The following is a 26,042-nucleotide window of genomic DNA, read 5'->3' as shown; positions in this document are numbered from 1 at the left end:
TAAAATGATGGGTAGTAGTCTTTTATGTACCAATTGTTTCACATACGCGAAAAAGGAGATCTAAAACTAGAAGTTCTTTTAGACTTCTTCTATGACGGTTTTGGATTTAGTCTCATGGTATATGTATTAATACAAGTTACGGTTCTTGACGAGAGTTACGAAAATATAGAAAATAAAAGAAAAAGGCAAAAGGAACAACTAACACAACACAAACAATTTCAAGTAGATAATTTGCTCTGTATTTTCTTTATGCAATCAAGCTTTTTTTGTACTTAGAAACTTTTAAGCAATATTATTCCAACACTTTTTAATTCAAATTTACAATCATTTATAGACATTTAGTAGAGCATTCAAACAAATTGTGATTGAAAGGCGTTTGAAAATCCATAAACGTTTGATTTGAAGTGAGAAGCGCAACGGTTCATGTACCACACACATGTGGCACGCCTGTAAATTCATATCGGAGCCAACATAATTTGGCACGCCCGGTGGGATGGCCTCGAGAACAATATGTAATTTTGTAAAAGAACCAATGGAGTCTCAAGACACCAGGGTTGCTGCTGATGAAGCAGAACATGAAGTTCAACTTTCTATTCCTCACATGGTGGAGCAGTTAGAGAAGAACATGACACCTCGAGGCACATCTTAATATTGTGAGGCGTTACCACCTACTAGAAGAGTTATTGGCAGACCACCTTCTGCCAATATACTTGGAGGTCTAGGTATTAATGTGTCTGATCTCTTTTGATAATCTTTTATTAGAATTTTTAATACGTTCTCAAGAATTCCAAAATATGCATCTTAATATTGTGCAAAAAAATAAGTGAAAAATTAACCGGTAGTCTTCCTACTAGGTTTAGGAGTGATTATTTAAATGTTAATGCTAGGGAGAAAGAAACCCAAGAAGAACTCAGGAGCCAATCTTCTGCTAACGATAATAGAACTCCTAGAAAAAAGTGGAAGTTACTAGTGTTGTTGAACCTCATGCCTTTTAGGCCGAGGAAAGATATGTGCCTTCATATAAAAAGAGAAATATTAGGGTGGAAACTGTAAATGGCCACAATACTAGCATATGCTATATTTGCCTCATCAGATTTATGTGAATGTTAACCAACCTACTACTGTATATGATATGGAAGGAAGCCCGAGGGGCAATACTCTTGTAGTTAACTAGTGTATGGATCCATTAAACCAACACCAACGACAACTACTAGTAGATATAAAGGTTGTAAGAGATATAGTATTGTATGGTCCTAGCCTGAGACAGATAAGCCGATCAAAGTTTCACAAATCATATCATATTGTTGTTGATGTTGATAATCCTTACCCTAGAGAATATAGAGTTTATGATTTCACCATTTTCTTTAGTGGCCATTCCATTCTAGAGCATATTGCTAAATTTACTATTCAATGTGGTGAATTGACCAATTCAAAAAAATTTGTTAATTTTAAGTTAGGCTTTTTCCTAGTCATTTAATAGAATCAGTCTTTACTTGGTAATGCTATTTTGCCAAAAAAGTTCATATGCACATGGGAGTAGATAAAGAGACAGGCCCTTACTAAATTCTTTTAAGGCTTGGCTAAAAAAGATTAATGATAAATACCTGGAGAAATATTATCCCACCATATGGAAAAATAATTAAAAAACAAGAAATGAAGTTTAGGGCCAATAAAGTGGCCACTAGTAGTTGGTAGGATTTATGTGTTTTATGTATTTTTTTTTTTTTGTGTTTTTATAACATATGTGTTTGTTAGGATATGTTTTTGTTTGATGTGAAGCCAAATATATGACTAATACTATATTTTTCTTTTATTTTAAAAAATAATTTGATTTTAATAAAAGTAGGCCTCATGACTACTTTTGAAGCTTGAGTAATTTGTATTGTTTTTATTTATAATTTCTAGCAAATACCATATGGCCAAAAGCATAAATTTTAAAGTAGAATACAAATAAGTGCAAATAAATATATGGTTACATGGTGCAAAATGGCTACAGTGAGTAGGGGGAGTCAATGAAGTACTCAATGAAGAGGAGGTAGCAGCTAAAAAAGAGAAATCAAGTCCGAAAAGAAGATCTATAAACTCTAGAACTAGAGCTATGTCCTACCAAAAAAGTGAATAAAATAACTTCAGGTTTTTAAAAGTATGCATATCAAATCTAAACATTTATAGAAGGAAATGTAAAATAAATGTACCTAAGGCATAGGAAGAGAAGCTGAAGGCTTGGGTAGAATAATAACTGGAGATTTGGTCATATGAGGCTCCATATCATCATACTTTACAGGAGGATAAAGAGGTAAGTGTCAAGGGAGGGAGTGATTCCCTAGATACTCTATATCAATGGGATTTTCATCCATTTCGGTCCCAGCATCCTTGCCATCCACAAGATCATCAGAGTCGCTAGGATCATGACTTTTGTTATCTTCAGAATCTTTCGTATTTTCATCTCCTGAAACTTCAAGTGGATCCTCTACGAAGTTAATAAAGGTACTCTTGACGATATTTTTTTGGGACCTTCGAGTAGGAGCTGGAGGAACATAAGTTTTAGCTTTTGAAGATTTTCCTGCAACATCAAAAGAGGAAGACTTGTTGATTTTTTATTTCTTCTTTTAGGATAATATGGAGAGGGCTCATAACTTTATTCTTTTGTTTCCCTTTTGTTGATCTTCCTTGAAGTTGAAATGGAATCAAGGGCAAATCTGAAAAATAGACCAAGATAAAGTTAGAAAATAAAATTAGTCTAAAGACCATTTTGTTATATGACTAAGTTATGTGTGAGAGAACATACCTTAAGCTATATCACCTGTAATGATTGGAACAAATTGTGCAAATCTCTAGGGCCACCAGGTGTCAAAAGCAATTCTAGCACCATCATCAATCTCACAAATGGAACATGATAATTTTTAATATTTCTTAAAAAAAGCATCTATGTGCTGCATAGTAACATCATTAGAGAAAATAAGAGCTTCATCAGAAAAATTCAAGGCATGTATGATTTGGTGGAAACCAAATTGCCTACATCAAAAGGGAGGTAAGTATCTCACAAAAAATGGAGGCTGAGGTGAAAGGATGCCAGTAGTAAAACTTAAAGAACTACTAACCGCAAAAAGCCTCTCTGTGGTAAATGATCCTTTCCTTGATCCACCAAGTTATTTCTCTGCTAGAAGACCAAATATCAAGCTCGGATACACCCTAGTTACCAGTAGATAGGAAGCATTTCATTATATTAGTCAAATTACATTTCACTTTGTAGGTCATAAGAAATCTGCCTAAAGATAAGTGAGGGTTTACCATTTGCTTGTTCCTCAAAGATGAAAAATAGGCTAAGAGCCATAATTGAACAATCCACATGTGGTTCCCAACCTTATACAATGGATGCTCAGTAACCATCCTATCTAAAGATTGATATGTGGAGGCAAGTAGCATGACTAAAGCATAACACGTCTTACTCGACACTATACCCTTGGCTAAGGGAAGGAACTCCAAGCTAAGTTTACCGGAGGTTGAGCAGAGGATGAATTGACAAATAAGGAACCACATAAACTCAATATGCTCAATATCTGAAGGGGATCCACTCGCTTGGCTTCATTTCTGCACAAAGTGATGATAGGAAGAAAACTCCATAGAACGGGGATCATAAGAAGGGTAAGAATCTGTTGCTTTATCAATTACAATAGGAGTTTTACATCCCAAGATAGGTAAACCAGTGAGGAGTAACATGTCTTTTAGAGTGATGGATGCTGGTCCAAAAGGGAAAATGAAAGAGTGGATGGATGGTGACCAGAACCTGAATACGACACATAGTAAGTCTTACTCCATAATTGGGTCTTCCAGACTGAGGCTAATCATATCATATACACCAACTTGCTTCCAAATAGGAGAGAAGACTGGTCTAAGTCTATCTACCCAAGCTAGCCAATCCTTCCTATATCTTGGCTAAGATTTGAATTTTTCCTGGAGTAACTGGTTTATAGAGAGTCTTGCCCAATAACAGTGCTCCTTCCTCCTTATATGTCTTAGTTTCTTCTTTCCTTGATTTTCAAAGGGAAAAGAAGATGAGAGTTGAGAAGAGTTGGGTAAACCAATAGAGAGGAAAGTCCTTTGATGTCTTGTTTCGGGATTGAACATGGCCAGGAGATCTCTGCAAACAAGGTGTTGTTTGGTTTAGAATAATAGAACTACATTAAAATAATACTGGAGTTCAAAATAAAATTAGGTAGAAGCAATGTGTTTACCTGAAAGTGAGAAAGTCAAGAACTCCTAAAATAATGTAGGTGAATTTAGTTGGTATAGGTGGTGCCTGCAAAAGGGAAGAATTAAGAGTGTTTTGGAAGAAGTAAAACAGATAAAAGCGTATGTATAACAAATAGTGTACCTCATGAATACTAATAGTCTGAGGATCTATGAAAAAAGGTAAAGGCATAATAACTTGTGGGGTAGTAGTGCTTAATGAGAGTAATTCCTATTAGACCAAGATCACAAAATCATAAGATAAATTGGATATTATCTTTTCTCTTTTCCAAGAATTAATTTGGAGATTAAAAAAAAAAAGTTTACCTAAGCAGCGACTGTATCTATAGTAATGGGTTCACTTGAAAGACAAGAGCTTGAAGCACCTCCTGAATTCATGACAACACCTACACAAAGAGAAATATACATTGGAAGATGCACATTCTTATCCTTTATCTTGTATAAGCTTAGGGCTTGTGAATAGTTTGATGGAGTACATTAACAGTTAATAAAAATATGACAGAATTAGGAATAGAAATATTGCATAAATTGGTATAGTCGGGGACATTTTACATTTTAAGGGACATACATATATCCTCCAAAGTTTGCAGCATTAAAATTCAAGGTTAAATGTCGAAAGTTTGATTTGCTAAATAAAGACATAATTCTTCATTGTTTTCATATCATTAAAAAGACACAACTCATCACACTAGTTCATAAATATTTCTCAAAAATAAAGTATCAACATACCATAAAATTATACACTATTAAATTCACCAATAAGATTCACAATGTGCAAAAGTAAATAATGTTTAAAAGTAAATAAATAAATAATAAGATGGATACCTTTCTTTCTCTTTTTCCTTTAATATACCAAAAAAGTCTTTGCTTTGTTGGTTAAAGAGGGAGGAAAAATTTCTCAAAAATATTTTTTGTATTTATGATAAAGTGAGTCTTTTGCAAAAGAATGTGAAATTTAGTATTTTGTATGTGGGTATTAGAAATGTAAGAGGAATAATTTTTTGGTATGCGGATTTGGTTAGAAAATGGATTTTTGGATATAGTATGTGAAGAGAAAATGAGGGATGTTGTTATGCTTGCTGCCGTCAATGTAGAAGCTGTTGTCGTTGAGTTGTGGTGCAAGGCGACGAGGCTGCTGTGATGCAGGACGACGGTGGTGCTGCTGTTGGAGTTGTTGAGCATGACGAGATTGTTGTAGTGTAAGGAGAGATTGGCGGCGTTGCAGATGGGTTGTTGAGCTATTGCTCTCAATAATGGAAAAGAGGTTGGTAGGTGCCGACGCAGATGGTGGAAGAATAAAGAATGTTGGTTGTTGTGATATTTGTGAGAAATGAGGATTTTATTGATGAGATGAAAATGTAGGATGAGTAGGAAAGGAAAAGAAATTTGAGGTTTTTGGTTTTTGGGTATTTAAGAAGTTGGAATTTTGGATTTTTGAAGGAAAAAAATTGAATTAAATGAGTAATGCTTGGTTTGGTAGATTGGTACTGAGAATTTTAAATGGTTTGAAAAAGATGAAAAGTCTGATAAATCATGTAATGAGGGTTTAAGGTTAATTAATAAAAAAAAAGATAGATATTTTAGAGGTATAGAAGAGAGATTCAAATTTTGATTTTGTTGAAAAGCTTTTTGGATGTAGAAATGAATTTTTTCAGTAAAATTTTATTTTTTATTAAATGGGTGAAAGAAAACTTTGGACCTAAAATTTCTATACTTGATTTTAATTTGATTTTCATCCGTGGCAAGAGAAAGAGGAAAGAAATTATTTTAGGATTTAAGAATTATTGTATGTATGTAAGCCTATATAAGGAGACATTTGTTTACACCGTATTTTATAGCCCATGAATAATTATTAAATCTAAGTTTGAATAAAGATTTAAATAAAATAATTATTTTAATTAAATGATAGAATGTAGTTATGTAGGAGTTATTTTACACAGGTTAAAAAAGAGATTTAAAACTATAAATTATTTTAAACTCTTTCTATGGCAGTTTTAGAATTTAGCCTCATGGTATAAGTATTAGATACAAGTCTTGATGGGAGTTATGGAAATACAAAAAAAAAAAAGGGAATAATTCAAACAACACAAAAAATTTAAATAATTTCAAGCAGATAATTTTCTTTTTATATTTTCTTCATGCAATTAAGCCTTTTTTGTACTTTAAAACTTTTAACCAATATTATTCCAACACTCTTTATTCAAATTTACAATCATTTATAGTTATTTAGTAGAACATTCAAATAAATTGTGGCTGAAAGATGTTTAAAAATTCACAAACGTTTGATAAAAAGTCAGAAACACAAAATTCAAATACGATTCGTGTATCGTACAGACATGCATGCCTACAAATCCAAATCGAAGCCAATAAATAATAATAATATTTTTTCTATTTCTTCGTAAAAGGGATAAAAGAAGGAAAAAGGATAAATAATAAGAACTGTTAGGCGATTGAATTTGAATAAAAAATAAAAAGAAAAAGAAGAATTGTGAGGCCATTAAAAAAGATAAAAATATAAAAGAACAAAATGATCATCGTGATTGAGATACCTTATCGCTCTAAAAAAAGAGAAGCCCAAAATGGTAACTTCAGCCCGAAAGAGTAGACCAATTTAAACCGACCCGATTTTGTATGCTCCACGCAAGGCCAACAAACACTCGGGCCGGTTAGTCCGTTTACAAGTTCGCTATAAAATCTCACTTTATTTCATGGTTACCTCTTTCAAAACCTTACTCTTCGCGTCCTCCAAAAAACAAAGAACCTTACTCTTCGCCGTTCATTTTTATATCTCTCTCTTCGTTTCAAAAAGAAATCACCAAACAACAGCATCGTCAGTTAATTGCAAGTGATTCTGCATTTGCAGTGACATAATTAAGATGGTGAAGAAAGAGAGGAAGGTGAACGTGTCCGGCAAGCCAAAGCATTCACTGGACACAAATCGGAGCAATGGAAGTAGTAGCTCTACGCGTAGCGCCGCCACTGTTCGGCGGCTGAAGATGTACAAGAATAAACCGTTGCGTGACAGTAAGGGCAAGATATTGAAGCATGATTTGCAATCTAAGGACTTGCCCAGTACTCGTATCGTACCTGACCGCCGTTGGTTTGGTATGTTCTTATAATCACTTTTTTTTTCTTTTAATTGAAATTTACATGTAAAACAGTTCAACTTAGGGGAACTTGTACGGCTGACTGATTTTGTTTTTAATTAGACATCTGAATTTCTATTAATTCTCTTGTTTGGAAAGCTCAAGTATTACGAAGTGACATGATTCTGAAAGAATATAATTTAATTTAATTCATGCAATTCCAAATATTTCTATAATATTTGTTGGCTGGTTTGTGCAGGAAATACAAGGGTTGTAAATCAGAAGGAGCTTGAATTTTTCCGTGACGAGCTTCAAAGTCGGATGTCAAGTAGCTATAATGTTATCTTGAAGGAGAGAAAGCTTCCATTATCCCTTTTAAATGACCATCAGAAGGTATATCCCTTTTTTTTTTTTTTTCCTTTTTTGTCAATGTGAAATTAAAACAATTCAAGGTCTTGATTAATTATGAAAATGCCTATACACATTTGCAAATTGTTCAAATTGATGTGATTCTTTAGAATCTTGTAAGTACCTGCTTTGTCGAGTTCTCATTTGGGAATGCAGAATATTGTATTGCATGGTTATTGGAATGGTCTTTGAGTTGAATTCTCACATGTGTTTTCATTTGTATATTTCTTATCTATGAAGCAAGCCAGAGTACATCTTCTTGATACAGAGCCCTTTGAGGATGCATTTGGACCTAAGCGGAAGAGGAAACGCCCAAAGCTCTTGGCAGCTGATTACGAGTCTTTACTTAAGAAAGCTGATGGTTCTCAGGGTAAATGAAATGGGATCCTTTATTTTCTGTTCTTCCTGCATTTAATTATTTCTAGTTATTCATTGATTATATGTAGTTGTTCTTTCTTTTTTGTTAATGTAATGTGTGCTTCTCATTTTATTGCATTCTTAGATTTGAATTTATGATATTACCAAAGGGATCAAATGATCATGTTCTGAGCAAATGGGTTTGAAATTTGTAGATGTTTTTGAGACGAAGCATGGTACTGATGCCCCTGCAGAAGGAAGTGAAGGTGATGGGTTTAGGGACCTGGTTCGGCATACAATGTTTGAAAAAGGCCAGAGTAAGCGTATATGGGGTGAACTATACAAAGTTATTGATTCATCAGATGTTGTTGTCCAGGTGATTCTATCTTTCCTTAGCCAAACTAAAAAATATCTTGGTTCTTTCTTGTTGTCGTTAATCATGATGCAAGATAATGTTGAATACTCAAGGATTGAGATTAAACTTTGCTGTCCTTTTTCTTACTATTAGAAAATATGATGTGCATCATCATTAAATTAATGTGTGCTATATTTATCTTCCCATGACATTTTTCCTATGGAGATCCAATTTTGTGGGTCTTCCTCAGAAAAGTTCAGTTCAATTCTACACATTTTTTTGTTGTTCTTTTTTACCTCTTCCTCCTGATCTCTCTTGTGCTTTTGATGAATAGAAATTCATTCAGCTGGTTGGAAGAAGAATTCTTGAGATTTTTATTTGTTAATATGTTTGCAGGTTATAGATGCCAGGGATCCCCAAGGAACTAGATGTTATCATTTAGAGAGGCATTTAAAAGAACATTGCAAGCAGAAGCACATGGTTCTTCTGTTAAACAAGGTCAGATGTATTTCCCAGTTTTAATCTTATTACTAGGAGTTTTATCTTGTTTCTGCTACTTACATCTCTAGAAATGTTTGTAATATTTGTATTCCTTCTATCCAGTGTGATCTTGTTCCGGCTTGGGCAACAAAGGGCTGGTTAAGGATATTATCCAAGGAATATCCGACTTTAGCATTCCATGCAAGTATCAACAAGTCCTTTGGCAAGGTGGGCTCATATTTGTCAATGTCAAGATTAGATGAATTGAAGTCTATATGCTGCAGTCCTTATCTCTTGGAGTTCAATAATTTCCATGAATTGGGGTCATGCTTATTTCTCAGAATTCAAACAATTTGCAAACTATTTCTTTTCTCAAGCCAGCTCCTTTCTCTAAAAAGAAAAAAAGAAGCTATGGGTGTACTGCTGCTACTACTACAATAAATAAGGATTAAACCAGCTTCTGTGTTCTACCTTGAGGGTTATGAAACCTTCGTTTTTTTCTCTTTATGCATGTGAATTTGCTAGAGAGATGTCAAATTATAATTTTCAATCATTTTGGATATAGGCTGTATTCTCTATCCTAATTTGTTAAACTGGCTCTTGTTAAATTCAGGGTTCTCTTCTATCTGTACTGAGACAATTTGCCCGCTTAAAGAGCGATAAGCAAGCAATATCAGTTGGATTTGTTGGGTATCCCAATGTTGGAAAGTCATCAGTTATCAATACGCTGCGCACTAAGAATGTAACATTTTCTTTCACCTTGTAAATAAATCTGATTAATGTATGTACACCAGTTCGGCTGTTAATTTTAATTAATGAATATATTTTCTTCTTCTTTCAGGTTTGTAAGGTTGCTCCTATTCCAGGGGAGACAAAGGTCTGGCAGTATATAACATTAACAAAACGGATCTTCTTGATTGATTGCCCTGGAGTTGTTTATCAGAATAAAGACACTGAAACTGATATTGTATTGAAGGGAGTGGTATGTCTATTGTCCGTTTGCATTTGTCAATCTGTATGTATTATGTTGCATTTGGTAAATTTTGCTACTTGGTTAATTGTGAGGACGCATGCTTAGGTGTTTGTCTGTAAGAACTAGTCGGTTTGTTTTGCTCTTTGAACCAAATAGTTTGTTGGAGACTTGTATTAAGGCCGATTATATTTTTGTGAATAGGAAAGAGTTGGATTTTGTGGTTTCAGAACTTATGCTGGGATTCTAGGTGGAGATATTATTTTTTTTATTAGAAAAAGACCCTGAAAGATACAGAAAGTAAATGAAAAAACATTCCCATCTTTCGAGAACATAAATTTGATAAGAAGCGGAACAGTTTCTATTTCACATTTGATTAATCTTGCTTGATTATGCACATTCGTATTGCAATATAGCTATTCATTTATGTGAGTGTTTGGGGCCCTTTACAGGTACGTGTCACTAACTTGCATGATGCTGCTGAACACATAGGAGAAGTCCTGAAACGTGTCAAGAAGGAGCACCTGCAAAGAGCATATAAAATAAAAGAGTGGTGAGCTACCTCTAATGATGCTTTATTTTCTATGAATCAAGTAATTCAGAATTTTTATATTTTTTGGTTTTCGTGGCATTATGGCCTTCCCTATATAAATGTTCTTACGTAATGGCATCCCTTGCCTTTGTAAGATATGCAGCTGTAATTGGTTGTATCAGTTGTTACGACTTGCTCATATGTTTTGGGAGATGCACCTTATTCTGCTTTGAAATCCACTTTGAATCTTCAAAAAGAAAGGGACTTTATGATATCTTAAATATTTAATTCATGCTAAAACTGCTGTTGCATACTTTCACTACTGCCATATGTTTTTCCTCTCTCCTGCAGAAAGTTTTGCCTTAATAACCAATAAATTAAAAAAATCTCTAGGCCTTAGAAAAATTTGAGATAATTTTTCTTCTTTTGCTTCTTTTTATTGCTACAAATATTGCCTCAGCCCTTTTTGGCTATTGACCAAAGTATTCTTCATTGAGTTTAAATGCAGACTTTTTGTGAATAATCAATTACATCTCATTGTTTTCAGGAATGATGAGGACGATTTCTTGGTTCAGCTGTGCAAATCAACAGGCAAGCTTTTGAAGGTATGTTTCTCCTTTAAATGCTTCATATTGAAAAGCACTTCAGGAAAAATCAGGGTGATTGCGTGTAATATTTGCAATTCAACTTGGTCATTAGATTGCTGAGTGAATATGACACTTGATCACTAGTATTTTGTCTTGTTCCTCTTAAAAATCTTCAAGGTGTATTTAGATGTGTATAGGAGTTCCATATTTACTCTATTATTGATCTGAACATCTTGAGTGAACTATGGGGCCAGGGAGACTTGAGACCTCATGGTTATGTTTCAGCTGAGTTTTAGTTGGAAATAGAGAAACTGAAGGAGTGGGATTGAAACTAGTACTGCCAAATTTCCTCTGATTGATTGTTCTGTGATTTAGAATGGTTGGAACATAGTGCATAGTTGGTAATAGCTTACTACTAGGCTAGGTAGGATGGATCAATGCAGCAATAGAAAGGAGCATGAATGGGTGAATAGTGTACAGTGAGCGATGACTCAGGAGTATGCCTATGAGTGCATAGCAGCATTTAAATGGAGAATATAAGCAGTAAAGAAGAGCATAGGTTTGCATCTTACTATATAGCTTGAGTGAAGATTGCTCTAGACAACGTCAAACGTGTCGGGTTGGGTTTATAGTACATTCTTGTAGTTCAGCATTGAGGTTCTATTCTCTAGCTGCAAGTGTAGTGCTGCTATAGAATGTTATATGCCACATGACATGGCCAGATGCTCTTTGCCTTTTGTGGATGCTAAATTTGTTGGTTCAGTCAAGATATCAAGTAAATATATTTGGTTAATGACCTGAAAATACCAAATATGTCAAAAGTTTATGATTGTTGCTTCTTTAAAGATGCATTATTATGGCTGCACTTCATGTTTCTGCTATAGTTGTAGCCAAGTTCTTAAATTACTTTCCAGGCATTAAAATAATATTATGCACTATTATTCCCTGTACATCTGGCAGAAAGTACATTGGACTCGATGTCAACATCCCTTAGATCAGAAAGGCCATCTCACATAATAGATACTGTTATTTTAATGGGCATGTCATCATTGGATAGACAATGTTGGACATTGGCTATAATCGTACTTTATGCATGAGGTGTACAGGTCGTAATAATATATCTCCTAAAGTTGTGGCCTTAGTTTAAGGTTGGTCAAAGTCTGTAATTTTTTGGTTGTAAACCTAATTTATTTTTGGCAGGCTGTCTATGCATAAAACATTGGCAGCGATCCAAAGTAAATTATACTTGTTAACAAAACTACTGGTTGCAATATCTTGGAAATATCTGTTCATTCTTTGCTTCTGAAAGACAATGGTTGCACTAGCACTTAATGTGTTTGTTCCCGCGTTGTACATAGGGTGGTGAGCCTGACTATATGACGGCGGCAAAGATGGTCCTCCACGACTGGCAGCGAGGTAAGATACCTTTTTTCGTTCCTCCACTGCGGCAACAAGATGACATTGTAGAACATGATACATTCGGTATGGACGAGGAGGCTGCGGAGGATAGTAATCAAGAATCTGCAGCTTTTAAAGCGATTGCGAATGTCATGTCATCCCAACAACTTAGAAGCGTCCCTGTCCAGAGGGATCTCTTTACCGATAATGAGTTGAAAGGTGATGGAACTGACCCGACCGACTACGAGATGCCCGAGTCGCCTTCCGGGACGGAGGATGAAATAGCTGATGAGCTTCCAACTGAAGAGGATAAAATAGAAGAGAAGGTACAGGCAACTGAATCATAGTTGGGATCTACCTTTTCTTTTTTAAAAGTCTGGAAACTAAGAGATTTTGAGATCTAGAGAGAAGTAAAGAAATTATGAGATTTTTGCTAGGTAACGTAGTAGTTGCTTGATAAGTAATTTTGCTCCTTAATTTAAGTTTTCTTTTAAAATCTTGTTAGCTTCAATTCAAAGTATTAAGTATTAATTGAAGCAATGTGTTTTCAGTTTCTAAAGTATGGCGTGCGTACGTGTGAGTCCATTTCAGGGTAAGAGAAGGGGGAGGGGAATAAAATAATAAATCTTGTGATAATTGAGAGAAGAACGACACAATAATGAACATAGTAACCAGAACACCAGAAAAATTTCAGCTCTTGTTTCATTTAATATTTTCTCAATTCATTGGATTTGTTTTCTATTAAAAGAAAGACCTTACCTTTTTAGAGGCGCATGAACAATATCTAGACGTTTGAATTTTTATTTTCACTTTTATGTTAATTCTTGATCTAATATAATATGTTGGGTGCCTCAATTTTATTTATGATATTTACATATCTTTTTGTTATTAAAGAAAATAGAATTTAGATGTTTAAAAAAAATATAAAAATAGAACTCAAGAATTTATTAAATTAAATGAAAAGTTAAAAAAATAAAAACTAATAAAATAAAAAGGAATAAAGTCTGATTTAACTTTTAATTTTATTGCTCGTGTTTAATTTAATTATTTTTTAAATTTTGGATATTTTAATTTAAAATTTTGTATACTCAATTTAAATTAGTTTTAACTTTTTATAAAAATGAGAGTCAATTATTTATTTTTCAGGAAAAAAGTGGATAGAATGAAAATTTAATTTCTTTTAATTTTTTAAATTAAATTATTTAAATTAAAAATTTAAATTAAAAATTAAATAATAAATAATAAATAAATAAATATTGTTATAGTGTTCTTATTTTTTTTCTTAATAATTATAGTGAATGAAGTTATAGTAGTAGTGGTGCCCAGGGTGGTGGAGGAGAGAGTGATTTCGGTGAAAATAATAGTAGTAATAGCTATTTATTGTTTAATTATTTTAATTGTACTAAAATTATATAATATTTTTTAAATAATATTATAATTTTTTTATTTTTTTATTTTTAAGAGAGAGCGATTCTTAATTTTATTTTTTTAAAATAAGATTAATTTGAGCCAAATATATAGATGTTTGAACTAAATAAATCCATAAATTTAGAAACATATTAAACTGAGATCGTGTGACAAGATTAGTAGCCAAATTGTATTTTATTCTAAATAAATTAAAACTTTTATTTTTTATTCTTTTTGAAAGACTAAGTAAACTTATATTATTTTAAGTACCATTAAGACTTTATTTGGTAGGTGATAGCTGGTAGTTTATAAATTAAATTATTTGATAAAATTTTATAGTAGTTACATTTAATATATTAAATAATTATTAATAGTATAGTTTATTTTATTATATTATTTTTGATGATATAAATTAGTAAAAGTAATTTATAATAATTAAAAAAATTATAATTAATTTTATTTAACTCAATTGTATTTATTATTAAAAATATTTATAAAAATTATTTTAAAGATAGAGATTAAAATTTAAATTTTACTGACAAATTACAAATATCATAATTATTAACTATCAAGTGTAATATCAAAATAATAATTATTTATTATAAATTATAAAATTTAATTATATGAAATCAATTTAAAATAAGTTATTATTAATAAGTTTTTCTAAAGCTAATATTGTCTCAAAAAATAAAAAAATTAAATTAATTATCGGCTGATAAAAAACCTCTAAAATAGAGTTGATAGAATCAACAACTAGTAGTTAAATTAGTTATTTTTATTAAATCTTATCAAACATTTTTAATATAGTTGTTTAGTAAAAAATAATTAATAATTATATAAAATATATGAATCAAACTTTTTTAAATTATTTAATAAGGAAAAGGTACAGTAACCTCTGCATTGTTTTTTAGCAATTAAAAGATAACCTCTCCACCTTCAATTAAATTTTTAAATTTTAAATTTTAAAAATTTAAATTACAACAATTATTAAACTCTTATACCGAATATAACAAAATAATTAAACGTTTCTGTGTAACTTCATCTAAAAGAACACTTGTAAACATTAAGGACGTAAGTCATTATTTCAAATGGGTCCCAAAATTTAATATACTAATGAAATTAGCTACCAACTCTTTTTTTTTTTAATGTAAAAACCAAAAGAATTAAAGTAATCAAATTATTGATTTGTTAGCTTTAATTGGCCGATATATAATGGCGATATCAAAGTCTTGCACAAGTTTTAGGAGTAAAATTAAGACCTCCAAATTGCTTTTGCAACCAACTTAAAACATATTTAGATGGAATAAGATTTAAATAGGATTTTAAATTTTTTGGGCAGGAATCTTTTTGATATTTTTGGGCTATTTTAGCCCAAAACTTAATCAATATGGATCATTTAGGCTCTTTTATTTAAAAAAACTGCCAATGATACACGCGTAAATAGTATAAAATTAAATAAAAACTGTTTAAAATTAATTTAATAAATAATTAGTAATTAATATAATAAATTATTAATTATTAACATAATAAACAATTAAAAGTAAAAGGCAAAACCTACAAATTGGCTCATGAACTATTAACTTTTATTTCAATAAGTCCCTGTACAAATAATTTATTTTATTAAATCCTTAAACTATTAAATCTGCTCTATTTAAGGACTTTTTTGACAGTCCTCTTGAGCGTGCTCTAGCACACATTTAACAATGTTAAGAACATAATAAAGAATTAATAAAAAGGCCAACTTGAAAAGTAAATAATTGTATATATGCTAGGTGGAATGCAAGGTGGAAAGTTACTTTTCAGCTACATATTAAAATCAGGGTGTCTTCAAATGTGGCATCTTTATCATTTCAACTACTACATTAAGATCCTAGAAAAAAATGGAAAGTGGTGATGGAGATGGGTATGGTGGAAGCAATTTCACGTCGATGATGGCCTTTTGGAAAGGATTGAAGATTCTCACATTACTCATTGCCATTGTGGAGCTCGTGCAATACTATTTATTTCAAGGAGTGAAAATAATTCAAATAAAAAATTTCTCGAGATGCTCTTTTGGGGGTAATAATGGACTTTAAAACCTCTTCTCTACTTTTTCTTGTACATTCCTTAGGCAAGATTAAACATATTTTTTTCTTTTAATTTTACAGCCACTAATTTGCAACTACTTTAAATGGCATGATAAGTGGAAGAGCGAAAGGTGTTTAGCTTTGCTGAATGAAATAAGGACATTGAAGCTGCATCTTCATACTTTGGGTCACAATAAAGTCAATGATAACAATGCTATTCATCGGGCTATGAAGAAGGCAAAAGCATTGAGGAAACAAATATGTGTTTGAATGCAACTGTCACCGAAGCAAAGCAAAAAGCCAAGTGTTTGAGATTTAGTAGGGATTTTTATAAGGTTGTGTTTGTTATTGCAGTGGGATTGTTCTTGTACAACATATATCGCTGATTTGTATTATGGTAACAACTGAGGCTTAGTGGGAATATGTACTTATTTAAATTGAATGGAAGCTTAATAGCAAGAGTTTTATCTCAAAGCTGGTATTTTCTGTATAGTTATATTTTTGGATATATAATTTGTAAGACAACTTTTAGTAAGACAAATATGATTAATGAACTGAAATAAAAACTATCTTGAATAAGACTGGATATACTTAACCAACAATGCATTAATTCAAAACATCTCAAATCATTACAAAGACTGTCTAGCTGCCAATTATAACCAAAATTACTATAATCCAAAGCTGAGTAAATTGTTTTCTATCAATTCACTCTTTACAAAAATATTAATATATAGCTGCAAAATGAATAGTTTGGGTGTTGTGAAGCCTAAAAAACCTATCCTATATAGTCATGCTCATCATTTTAGTGTTTGTTGAGTATTTCCACTTGAGCCAATATTATAACCTTGAGTAATAAACTAATATGTATTTTGATATTGTATCACTTGATTCTGCAGACACTTCTTCCATGTTGGTAATTTCTTCTGAGGTGATTTATTCTTTGATATATATTCCACTGTAAATCTTATTAAAATTGACCACCTTATTAAAACTAATTTGTGACCTGGTGCATGAATTTCTCACAGTCACATTAAAAGGACATGCACCTCCTTCTTTGCTGCTACATCCCACATATGAGTTCTTTGCTGCATATCTATCACCTTTGCTTTTACCTTTAGACTATATTTGGCTGTAATAACTTGAACAATATGTAATTTTTTGCCTCAGTTTGAGAAGACTGCCCACCATTTGAGCTTTTTCTTGTCCCTTTCCTTGCTCTTTTCATTAGGCAAAAACTTGTTAAAAACACCAAATGTACAGACACCAAATAATTTCAAAATATTATTCAAATAGAATTATGAGTACCTGAGTTGCTTTTTCTCTCTTAGGACAACATCTCACATTATGTGAAGTGCTCTTACATATCTTATAATGCATTAATCTTCCTTATCTTCCTAATTTATCAACTTTCTTCACTTTATTTTTATCTTTCCTCCTTGCCCTCTTTGGCCTTCCAAGCGTCTTTCTAACTTGAGGTGGAGCTATTGGTGTAGCTCCTAGCTTTGGCCAAACCTCTTTACCACTTAAAGGCTGCAGTTAATATGAATAAGCCTTCAGGTAGGTGTCTTTATAATACCAGTGAGCCACAAAGTCTTTTGGATCCTTATCTTGGCTATACACAACACACTATATGTTGACATAGAATTCCAGTCAACTGCACTCTCTGCATGTACATGTCTTATTTTCTAAATGAACTGTGTGCCTTATTACAGCATTGTGAACAAATGTTATTCAAATCCTTCATCTCTTTTGAAGTCATTGTACCATAGATAACTCAATTGCTTGTTCTTTTCAAGCTTCTCTCATCCTTCCTATCTCATCTTCGTCTTCATCTTCATTTTCTTCTTGTGTTTGAGCTCCATCACCTATATCATCACTCACCACTTTTATTTTATTTCTAGTCCAAAAATTCCTAATCCTCTTCCTTACTTCTTATAATTCATCATCTCCATCATTTGTTAACAAATTAACAGATACAAGGAACTCATCAAAAGTGAGATGAGGCTGGTCATTATCACCATTTTTCTTATTTTGTTGTCTGACAGAAATTCCAACATCATCTATAAAATCATTATAATCTTTTTCAGTCACACCAAAATCTTGACTATTACTGCCAACTTGGACAAAAGATTGGTTGTGCTTCTCACCACCATTAGTAGGTCCATTTATGTGATCAACATATACATGCAGCTCATCAACAGTTCTTAGTTTTGCACCCATTTGCATGACAATTGCATCATCACTTAATAAAACAAACTCACTATTATCTAAATAAGTATAAACCACCAATCCTAGTATGTTCCAATTCTTTCACATAAGCTAACAAATTAGGATATGACACCAAGTCCAAGTCAAAATACTCCTTCACTATATTAGCAACTCCACCTAAGTATTTTGGGCTATTTCCTCTAACTAACTGCCCTCCACCATTTTTAACTAACTTAACATAATAACAAGCCACAATTTGCAACAAGTCACAAAATACATACTCATCATTATATATTTCCATGTAAATCACAAGCATATCTCCAATAAATCATGAAAGCATTAGTGTACATTATAAACATACATTATTAGCAAACTGCGCATTTAAACAAACAACAGAAAATGATAATGTTTATTAAAGCAGTATTATACACTTAGACACCAAGCAACAAAATGTCGTAAATAGATGAAATACAGTAAATAGATAGAATACCAATGTCACGATTCGATTTATGGGCCCGTGACCTGCACTAGGGAATGATTAGGCTTAAGGCTACAAAAACTCGTAGTCAGTCTAATTAATCGATATGCATACATATATATATACTATTAAAACAGTCTAGCATTTCATTCACAAATCTTCAGCTGGATGCTAGCAAATATTCCATAACTTGTTACAGACCAAATTCAAACATAATATGCCATGTATACTACTGCGGAGAATCTATAATTTTAAATAATTCAAAATGCAAAAGTAAAAATTAATTACAATAATCCCGAAGGAGAAGGAAACCGGGCTGTCAAAAGGAAGACAACGGAGAACCTATCTGTCACCTGAAAATTTAAAATTGAGACTGTCAACCTTGAGAGTAAGTTAAAATCATATAATCCTATAACAAATACAGTCTTCTCAATAAAATATTTATTTAATCAGAATATCATATCATAATGTACTAAAACATGTGTCATACCATGATTCAGAAAAATATAATTTAAACGCTTATGGGACGAGTGCCTTAGCAGAACTCTAACGCTAATATAACAGCCTTTCGACTCTCTTATTCTAAAAGATTTGGCGCCCGGATAGCGAAGCTCTGCCAGAGTCCTTAAATCCATCCTAGTCACTTGATTTCCAAATAAGTCGGCGCCCAGAGAGCAACGCTCGACCAGGGCAAATCCCAAAAATAATCTTTTACTAATACCGGTGTGCACGCGGTCCTGATGCAACCTATCAGGTGGCATGTTCTACTGTTACCTCATTCCGATGTTACAATCATAGCATCGATAATAATTAATAATAGTATAAATCATAAGCAAACATACATTATTGAATAACATATTAAGAATTAAAGTTGAATAGCTCGATTGTAGCAAACATGCAAATTATGCATAATAATAATAATAATAATAATAATAATAATAATAATAATAATAATAATAAAATAAGAATAAATATGATAGCAAAAATAATAATAATAATAATAATAATGATATCGATAATAACGAAAATAAAATTTCTAATAATGATACTAATAATATTCGTAATAACTATTAATCAAATAAAATTACTAGTAATGATGCTAATAATAATCATAATAATTATTAATCAATTAACATCGCATTTAATTTAGACATGACAAAAGTACATTTGATTATATGACTTTAACTCATAGTTCTGCCGCATTCTGCAGTCTGCTCCTACGCTTTGGATGGAGCTGGCTGGACGGACGGATTATCTATTCACGAAAATAACTCAATCAATAAGATAGTTTTAATTTTTCCTAGGCCTAGACTCCTAGATTAGACTGTCTAAGAAATTCAGACTCAGAAATTCTACCGAAAATTCGGCAGAACCTCCCCTAAAATATGGACGTTTACCCCCCGTATAATGGGTCCAGAACGTGCTAGAAACACTTCAAATATTCCGCAATTAATTAATGGGAGTCGGGCCACCAAACTGTATTATTTTTCTCCGACTCTGCAACATACTACATATCACAATTAATTATAGACGGTCATCATTAATATTTATTTCACGACCAACCCAAAAAAAAATTTCTGATATTTAAACTAATCAAACACAACCATATCTACCACTAACCAGAAAAATAATTAATCATACTAATTAATTTATAATATTTATATCTAAGTCATAATTAATTAAATCTAATTAAATTAAATTATTTATACTTAATAATTAATGAGAATAATATTTTTTAAAATTATAAAATAATTTTTAAGGTCCAAATAAAATTATATCGAACTGAAAATCTGAAATTTTGTGCATCCGGAGAACACCAGGGTCCGAAAACTGGTACTACCAGCAGTGTCGGATTTCGAATCTGTAAGCGCCTACGCGAAGCTTGAGTTGCGGGGAGTTTGAAAAAATTACTGCTTTTGCCGGAAGCACCGGATCAAGGCCGGAAAGTCTCGACTCCGGTGAAGATATTTTTGTATTGTTTTTTACATAATTCTTTGGGGGTGGTGTGTGGGGAAGGAAGGAAGATGAAGAAGAAGGGGGAGGGAAGAAGGAAGAATAGAAAAGAAAAGTTCCCTTTTTATTTATTTATTTATTATTATTATTTTATTTAATAATTTTTTTTAGGGTATTGAAGCCAAGCACCTTAGTTTCTTTTACAAGTATTTCATAGTTAACATGGTAATGCAGTAAATAGACAAAATATAGAATACCAACCAACAGAAAATGACAACGTTTATTAAAGAAGTATTATACATTTAGATGAAAGATTAAAAAAAATACACACATATTTCTAAGACAAATGGTCCCCCACTATCTGGATAGTTGGTCCACCATAAACAGAAAAAACAAATGTTGGTCCACCTTGTAAATCTACAAAAACTTGCTACAAACCTATCTTGATGTTCATTAACACCTGAAGACCACATTCCTTAAATGTGAGCACTAAAATCGTCTTCTCTCTTTTTCTCTCTATCAGTTCTGTGAAAGCCAAAGGGCGAAACCATTACCTAAATCGATGGAAATTAGAAAGAGCCAAATCTTAAGCCGAATAAATATGTTTTCTTTGAATTAAAATCGTTTTATTAACTTTAAACCCTCTTATGTAATAGTTGTCCCTTTCTTTATCATCTTTTACATGTCCAATTATGTCCTAGTTAGCATAAGTAAAGACACTTCACGCTCTCATTAAGTGCGTCTGGAGCACGTTGAGGAGGACCGTCAAAAAAGTCCTTCAACATAGTAGAATTAATAGATTAAGGGTTCAATAAAAAAGATTAGAGGCCTATTGAAACAAAAGCTAATAGTTTAGGGGCCAATTTATAGGTTTTGCAAAAATAAAACATACCTTTCTATTATTATCTTACCACCATCTCCACCGTCACAATACCACTGTCATCGTTCCGAACAACATCCAATACTTTTATTTTTCAAAGTTTACAATAATTTGCAGTAGCAAGTCCATCCAACAAGACCTCACAAAAACAACTATTCTCATCAATAAAATAATACTGCCTTTGTAACTATTGCTAGTAATTAAAACAACTGAGACATTTTATCTAACACCTTATTTGCAATTATTAATGGCAATAGTGGATGCAACTCTTCCCAAATCCATTCTCTCTCATTTTAAACCATATAAACCACAACAACATCAAGATTTAAGATTTTAGCAACGAATAATACAACAAAAAGAATATAATCAATCGCAAGGACTTGATTCACCAACCCAATTGGACATTCCTTTACCCCAACTCTCATCCTTTTGTATCCAGTCATCCTCCTTCCCTTCCCTCACCATGCAAACAACCACGTTCGCCGCACAATGTCGCATCGCCGTTAAATGGGTCGTCAATAACTACCTTTGCCTTAGCGCAACTGTCTTCTTACAATGACTACCTTCCCTCCTCTTCCACAACAACCGTCGCAGATGCAACAGTCGTCGCCCATGGCCGGAGATGAAATTCTTTTTATTGTTTGAGCATTTGATTATATTTTGTTTAGTTAAGATTTGAGTTGGTAGGATTTATTATTGCTAGAAAAATAATAAAAAATTGAGATATTTTTTTTTTGTTTTTATTTTCTTTTATAACCATTTCTTTTTGTAATTTCAAAATAAAAACCTTTTTTATTGATAATAGAAAGCAAACATAACTCAAGGATTAAGATGAGCCAAATTTGTTAAGTTTTAGGCTCAAATAGCCCAAAAAAATCTAAAGGATTTATTTAGCCCTATCCAAAAGATTCAGAGGTCCATTTGAATGATATCTTTTAGCACCTTTTATGAAAATGGGAACCATTTAATTTGACCGACTTATATCGATGGATTTAATAGTTATATTTTATTTAATTTAAAAATTTAATTATCTTAATTGAAAATTTAAATGATAAAATATACGCCAATTATTTAATTATAAAATATAAATTATTCATACATATATGTTATTCTGCTATTAGTTGTGGTGTATATATAAAACTCAAATAAAAATTTATCAGAATTTAATGAGTAATCGAAATCTTATGCATATTTAGTATAAAGATCTTTAAAGCCATTTTAAAATTAATTCAAAATTTAAACACTAGATGAAGCTTACTTTGGTACAGCACTCGGATTCAGTTCTGAGTTATTACTTGAACTGAAATTCGATGGTTGATACCATGATTGCACTATGTATTCCTAAGGCCAAAATGACCGTTTTCTTACTGCAAACCACATTGGCTCTTTTATGTTCATCTTGAAACCATAAACCCACAGTTAAGAGCTCTCTTGGAAATGCATACTGACACACATAACACACTCTCAAAACTGAGCCAGAAAATAGCAGAAATGCAACAAAACATGGTCAAAGTGGCGTTCTTGGGAAGGAAAAGGCTCAAACGTTTCGATTAATTATGCAAGTAACGTAAGTCAAAAAAATAAAAGAAAAATGATATGCAAGTAACTCGATCCACTGCATAAATAAAAGGCAAACCCCAATAAAATTTCCTGGACCATTCATGTTTATTATATTGAGCTTCAGTACATCAATTGTGCTTATTAAGCCCCTTAACTTTTATTATTTATTTTATTAACAATTTGTTTGATAGAAATTGAGAGTGTATATGGTGTACGCACTCTCTGTTAGAGGCATATAAAGTGAAACAAAATGAGGCTGACTGGGTATGAGATGAACACCTAAGCGAGTGAAACTTCAATTCTCTGAAGCAACGCTTATTTTCATGGAGTGAAAAAGGTGCTATAGGAGAAGCTTTTTGAGATCAAACTTTCATCTTGAAACAGTAACTGGTTTTCTTTTTCTTTTTTTTCTTCGAAAAGAATGAGTTTCTTTATTGTTGATCAATAACCATGATTTGGTGCCGACACAAGTTGAGAAATAAAGATTATGTAGAAGACAAGGACTGAAAGAAAAATCTTGGAATATGACCTAGGGTTTCAATTTCGTTAAGAAGGTAATGCTTTGGAGAAGAAGAGCTATATGGACAATGATGTGGATCTATTACTTTACGTTATTATTTCAGGAAGAAAGAGACCCTTGTACTATGAGGGTGTAAAATGATAACAACGTCGGAGTTTAACTCAGAATTCAATTCCTTTTTTAACTCGATTAAAAATATAATATTTTAAATTTGATTTTATATTTAGATTTTTCTAAAAATTTTGAATTGAATATAAGAAATAAATATTTAAGCTCGTTATTGATAATATATATTATATGTAATAAGACAAATATTTTATTAGACAAAGTCAAATAAATCTTTTTCTATTTCTCATATTTAAATATATAATAATAATAATAATAATAATAATAATTTTTAGGATATTTCAATAAAAAATGATTATTTTATTTTATTTTTAGTGGAGTATAAGGTATTTTTAAAATTTTTTTAGAGAATCCTAATTTAAATTTATTACTCTTTGTGTTTTTCCACAACTAGTTCTAATAAAAAAATATTTTTTATTCATTTTAATTTAAATATAATAAAAATAAAGTAAAAAGTTTATAAAATTTTAATATTTCGAACTATTGGAACTTGATTCCAATTTAGCTAGTTATTTAACTTGTTCAAACTCGTATAAATTATCTCAAACTCAATCCAATCTCATTCATTAATATTATTTCATCGAGCTAAAATTTTGAACATTGTTCGAATCAGTCGGTTTTAATTTTCATTCCCATATGTGAGGCATGCACTAGACTACTAGCTTAACGACATCCCCTTTTATAATTCTTTGGAGAAATTATACACTAAAATAGATATTCCAACTAGCAATTTTAGGAGGAAATCCAAACCTAAAGTAACACAATACTTAGTTAAAATGCTATCAAAAGTTAGTATTAAGAGTACTATTACTAATAAAAAATCATTAAGAAGTATAATAACTTTCAAATTCAATAAAATAAGATAACCATATTAATTTCATCTTTTTATTGAAAGATGATCAATGATAAGTACCAATAGAAAATCCTTTGTTTTATTTTTATTATCCAAGAATTTTTATTTTTATTTTAAAAAAAAAGTCGCTCCAATTATAAATATGTTTATAATCTTAGAATAAAATAGCTTATAGTTCAAACAGAAAGAAAAGGCATATTATCTATTTACTCTAAATGCAAATAATTATTTTATTTTTTAATGTTGAAAATCTTTTCTCCAAATTTAATTTGATTTTTTATTGGTTGTGATATTGGAGGTATAGTCTTCCCCATCCAATTAGATAAGTTTTCAGTAAATAGATAGCATTTATATTTATTATCTTTGTTGGCATACTTTGTTGCCATTTTAGCAACGGTTATGTTAGAAGACCGTTTCAGTGTCTAATTTCATTAGTAACGCATCATTATTTGGTGTCATCGTGACACCAGTGTCAGCATCAATTTTAACCATTAAATTTACTTTTTTAAATTTTAGACATTAAATTTTATTCATCTAAATAAACTATAACCTGCTAAAAATATTTCAATATATTTTTAAGATATTAATAAATTAATATATGATATTTATTTTAAAAAATATTTATTTTTCAGATATTATTTTTAATAAAATTTAATATATATTTTTTAAAATATCATTAATTAATAAAATTAATTCAAATTAATTGTAAAATCAATGAGCAATTATTTTCACCGATTTTATTCATTTTTCTTATTTTGAAGATTGACTAGTATATTCTTGGTATAGAATTTTTTTCCCATGTTTTATATTATCCAAAGTTTATTTCCCACTTTATCAAATACTTCAAATAAATTCTTTATTATGTTTGTATGTATATTTAGCAAATTGATATGATATATAAATTTGACAATAATTAATATTAAAATATATTAACTATTTATTGTCTCATTATCATTAAATATATTTTTTGACTTTAAATTAACATAATTATTATAGGCATATAAGATCTCTGTAAAATATTAAGAATATATTGCCCATATGAAAACAAAAATATGCAAAAATAAATTAAATTTAAATTTGAATTACATTTTAGAATTTAATATGTTAAAGTATAATAAAAATCATATTTAAAAAGATTATATTATTCATTAACCATCAATCTTTAATCATAAATTATTAGTAAAAACTAAATTAAATAAGACTCAAATTAATAATATTGAATCAAATTATCTAAAAAATTCAAATTTAATAAAAAAGATCATTATATTCTAACTCATATTTGTGTTAGACTAGTCTTATATATTGAAATTAAATGTGAAAATAAATTGTCTAAAATTTTGAAATTTAGTAGAAGGAATAAATTGTTTAAAATGATATATTAACAACAAATAGATGATAAGTGATTTAGTTAAATTTATTAAAGATATTCATTTACTCAAAAATAGTTAATAAAATTACCAGAGTAATAATAGGATGTATATATAAGATTAAACTATTCATATTTAGTGCTAAAATCATATTAGATAATAATTTTAGAAAAATATTGTTATTCATTGGGTGACTGTGA

The 26,042-nt window shown here is 31.0% G+C and overlaps 1 protein-coding gene and 1 long non-coding RNA gene across 5 annotated transcripts; one reads left to right on the top strand and one right to left on the bottom strand.

Moving 5' to 3' along the window:
- Positions 1 to 1,916: 1,916 nt before the first annotated feature.
- LOC8288364 lies at positions 1,917 to 5,735 on the bottom strand. 4 transcript variants are annotated; one of them, XR_003080384.2, is made up of 8 exons: positions 5,077 to 5,734; positions 4,558 to 4,637; positions 4,376 to 4,462; positions 4,236 to 4,300; positions 3,292 to 4,141; positions 2,789 to 3,192; positions 2,196 to 2,699; positions 1,917 to 2,103 (listed from the first exon to the last, which is right to left on the bottom strand). It is a non-coding gene; the product is annotated as an uncharacterized LOC8288364 (long non-coding RNA). The 4 variants fall into 4 exon arrangements; XR_001535920.3 differs by having other exon boundaries at positions 1,917 to 2,699; positions 5,077 to 5,735; XR_001535921.3 differs by lacking the exon at positions 4,376 to 4,462 and having other exon boundaries at positions 1,917 to 2,699.
- A 1,225-nt stretch (positions 5,736 to 6,960) lies between these two features.
- LOC8288363 (nuclear/nucleolar GTPase 2) lies at positions 6,961 to 12,980 on the top strand. The gene is made up of 11 exons (XM_002528521.4): positions 6,961 to 7,356; positions 7,597 to 7,730; positions 7,986 to 8,115; positions 8,318 to 8,478; positions 8,854 to 8,955; positions 9,061 to 9,165; positions 9,551 to 9,679; positions 9,779 to 9,919; positions 10,360 to 10,460; positions 10,987 to 11,044; positions 12,385 to 12,980. The coding sequence occupies exons 1-11, from the start codon at positions 7,128 to 7,130 to the stop codon at positions 12,769 to 12,771; spliced, it is 1,677 nt and encodes a 558-aa protein (XP_002528567.2). The 5' UTR covers positions 6,961 to 7,127; the 3' UTR covers positions 12,772 to 12,980.
- Positions 12,981 to 26,042: the final 13,062 nt, after the last annotated feature.

Source organism: Ricinus communis, chromosome 9 (assembly GCF_019578655.1).
Source record: "Ricinus communis isolate WT05 ecotype wild-type chromosome 9, ASM1957865v1, whole genome shotgun sequence".
In the NCBI taxonomy this organism is placed as follows: Eukaryota; Viridiplantae; Streptophyta; class Magnoliopsida; order Malpighiales; family Euphorbiaceae; genus Ricinus; species Ricinus communis.
The sequence above is the reverse complement of the archived record's forward strand: the minus strand, read 5'-3'. Positions and strand labels throughout refer to the sequence as shown.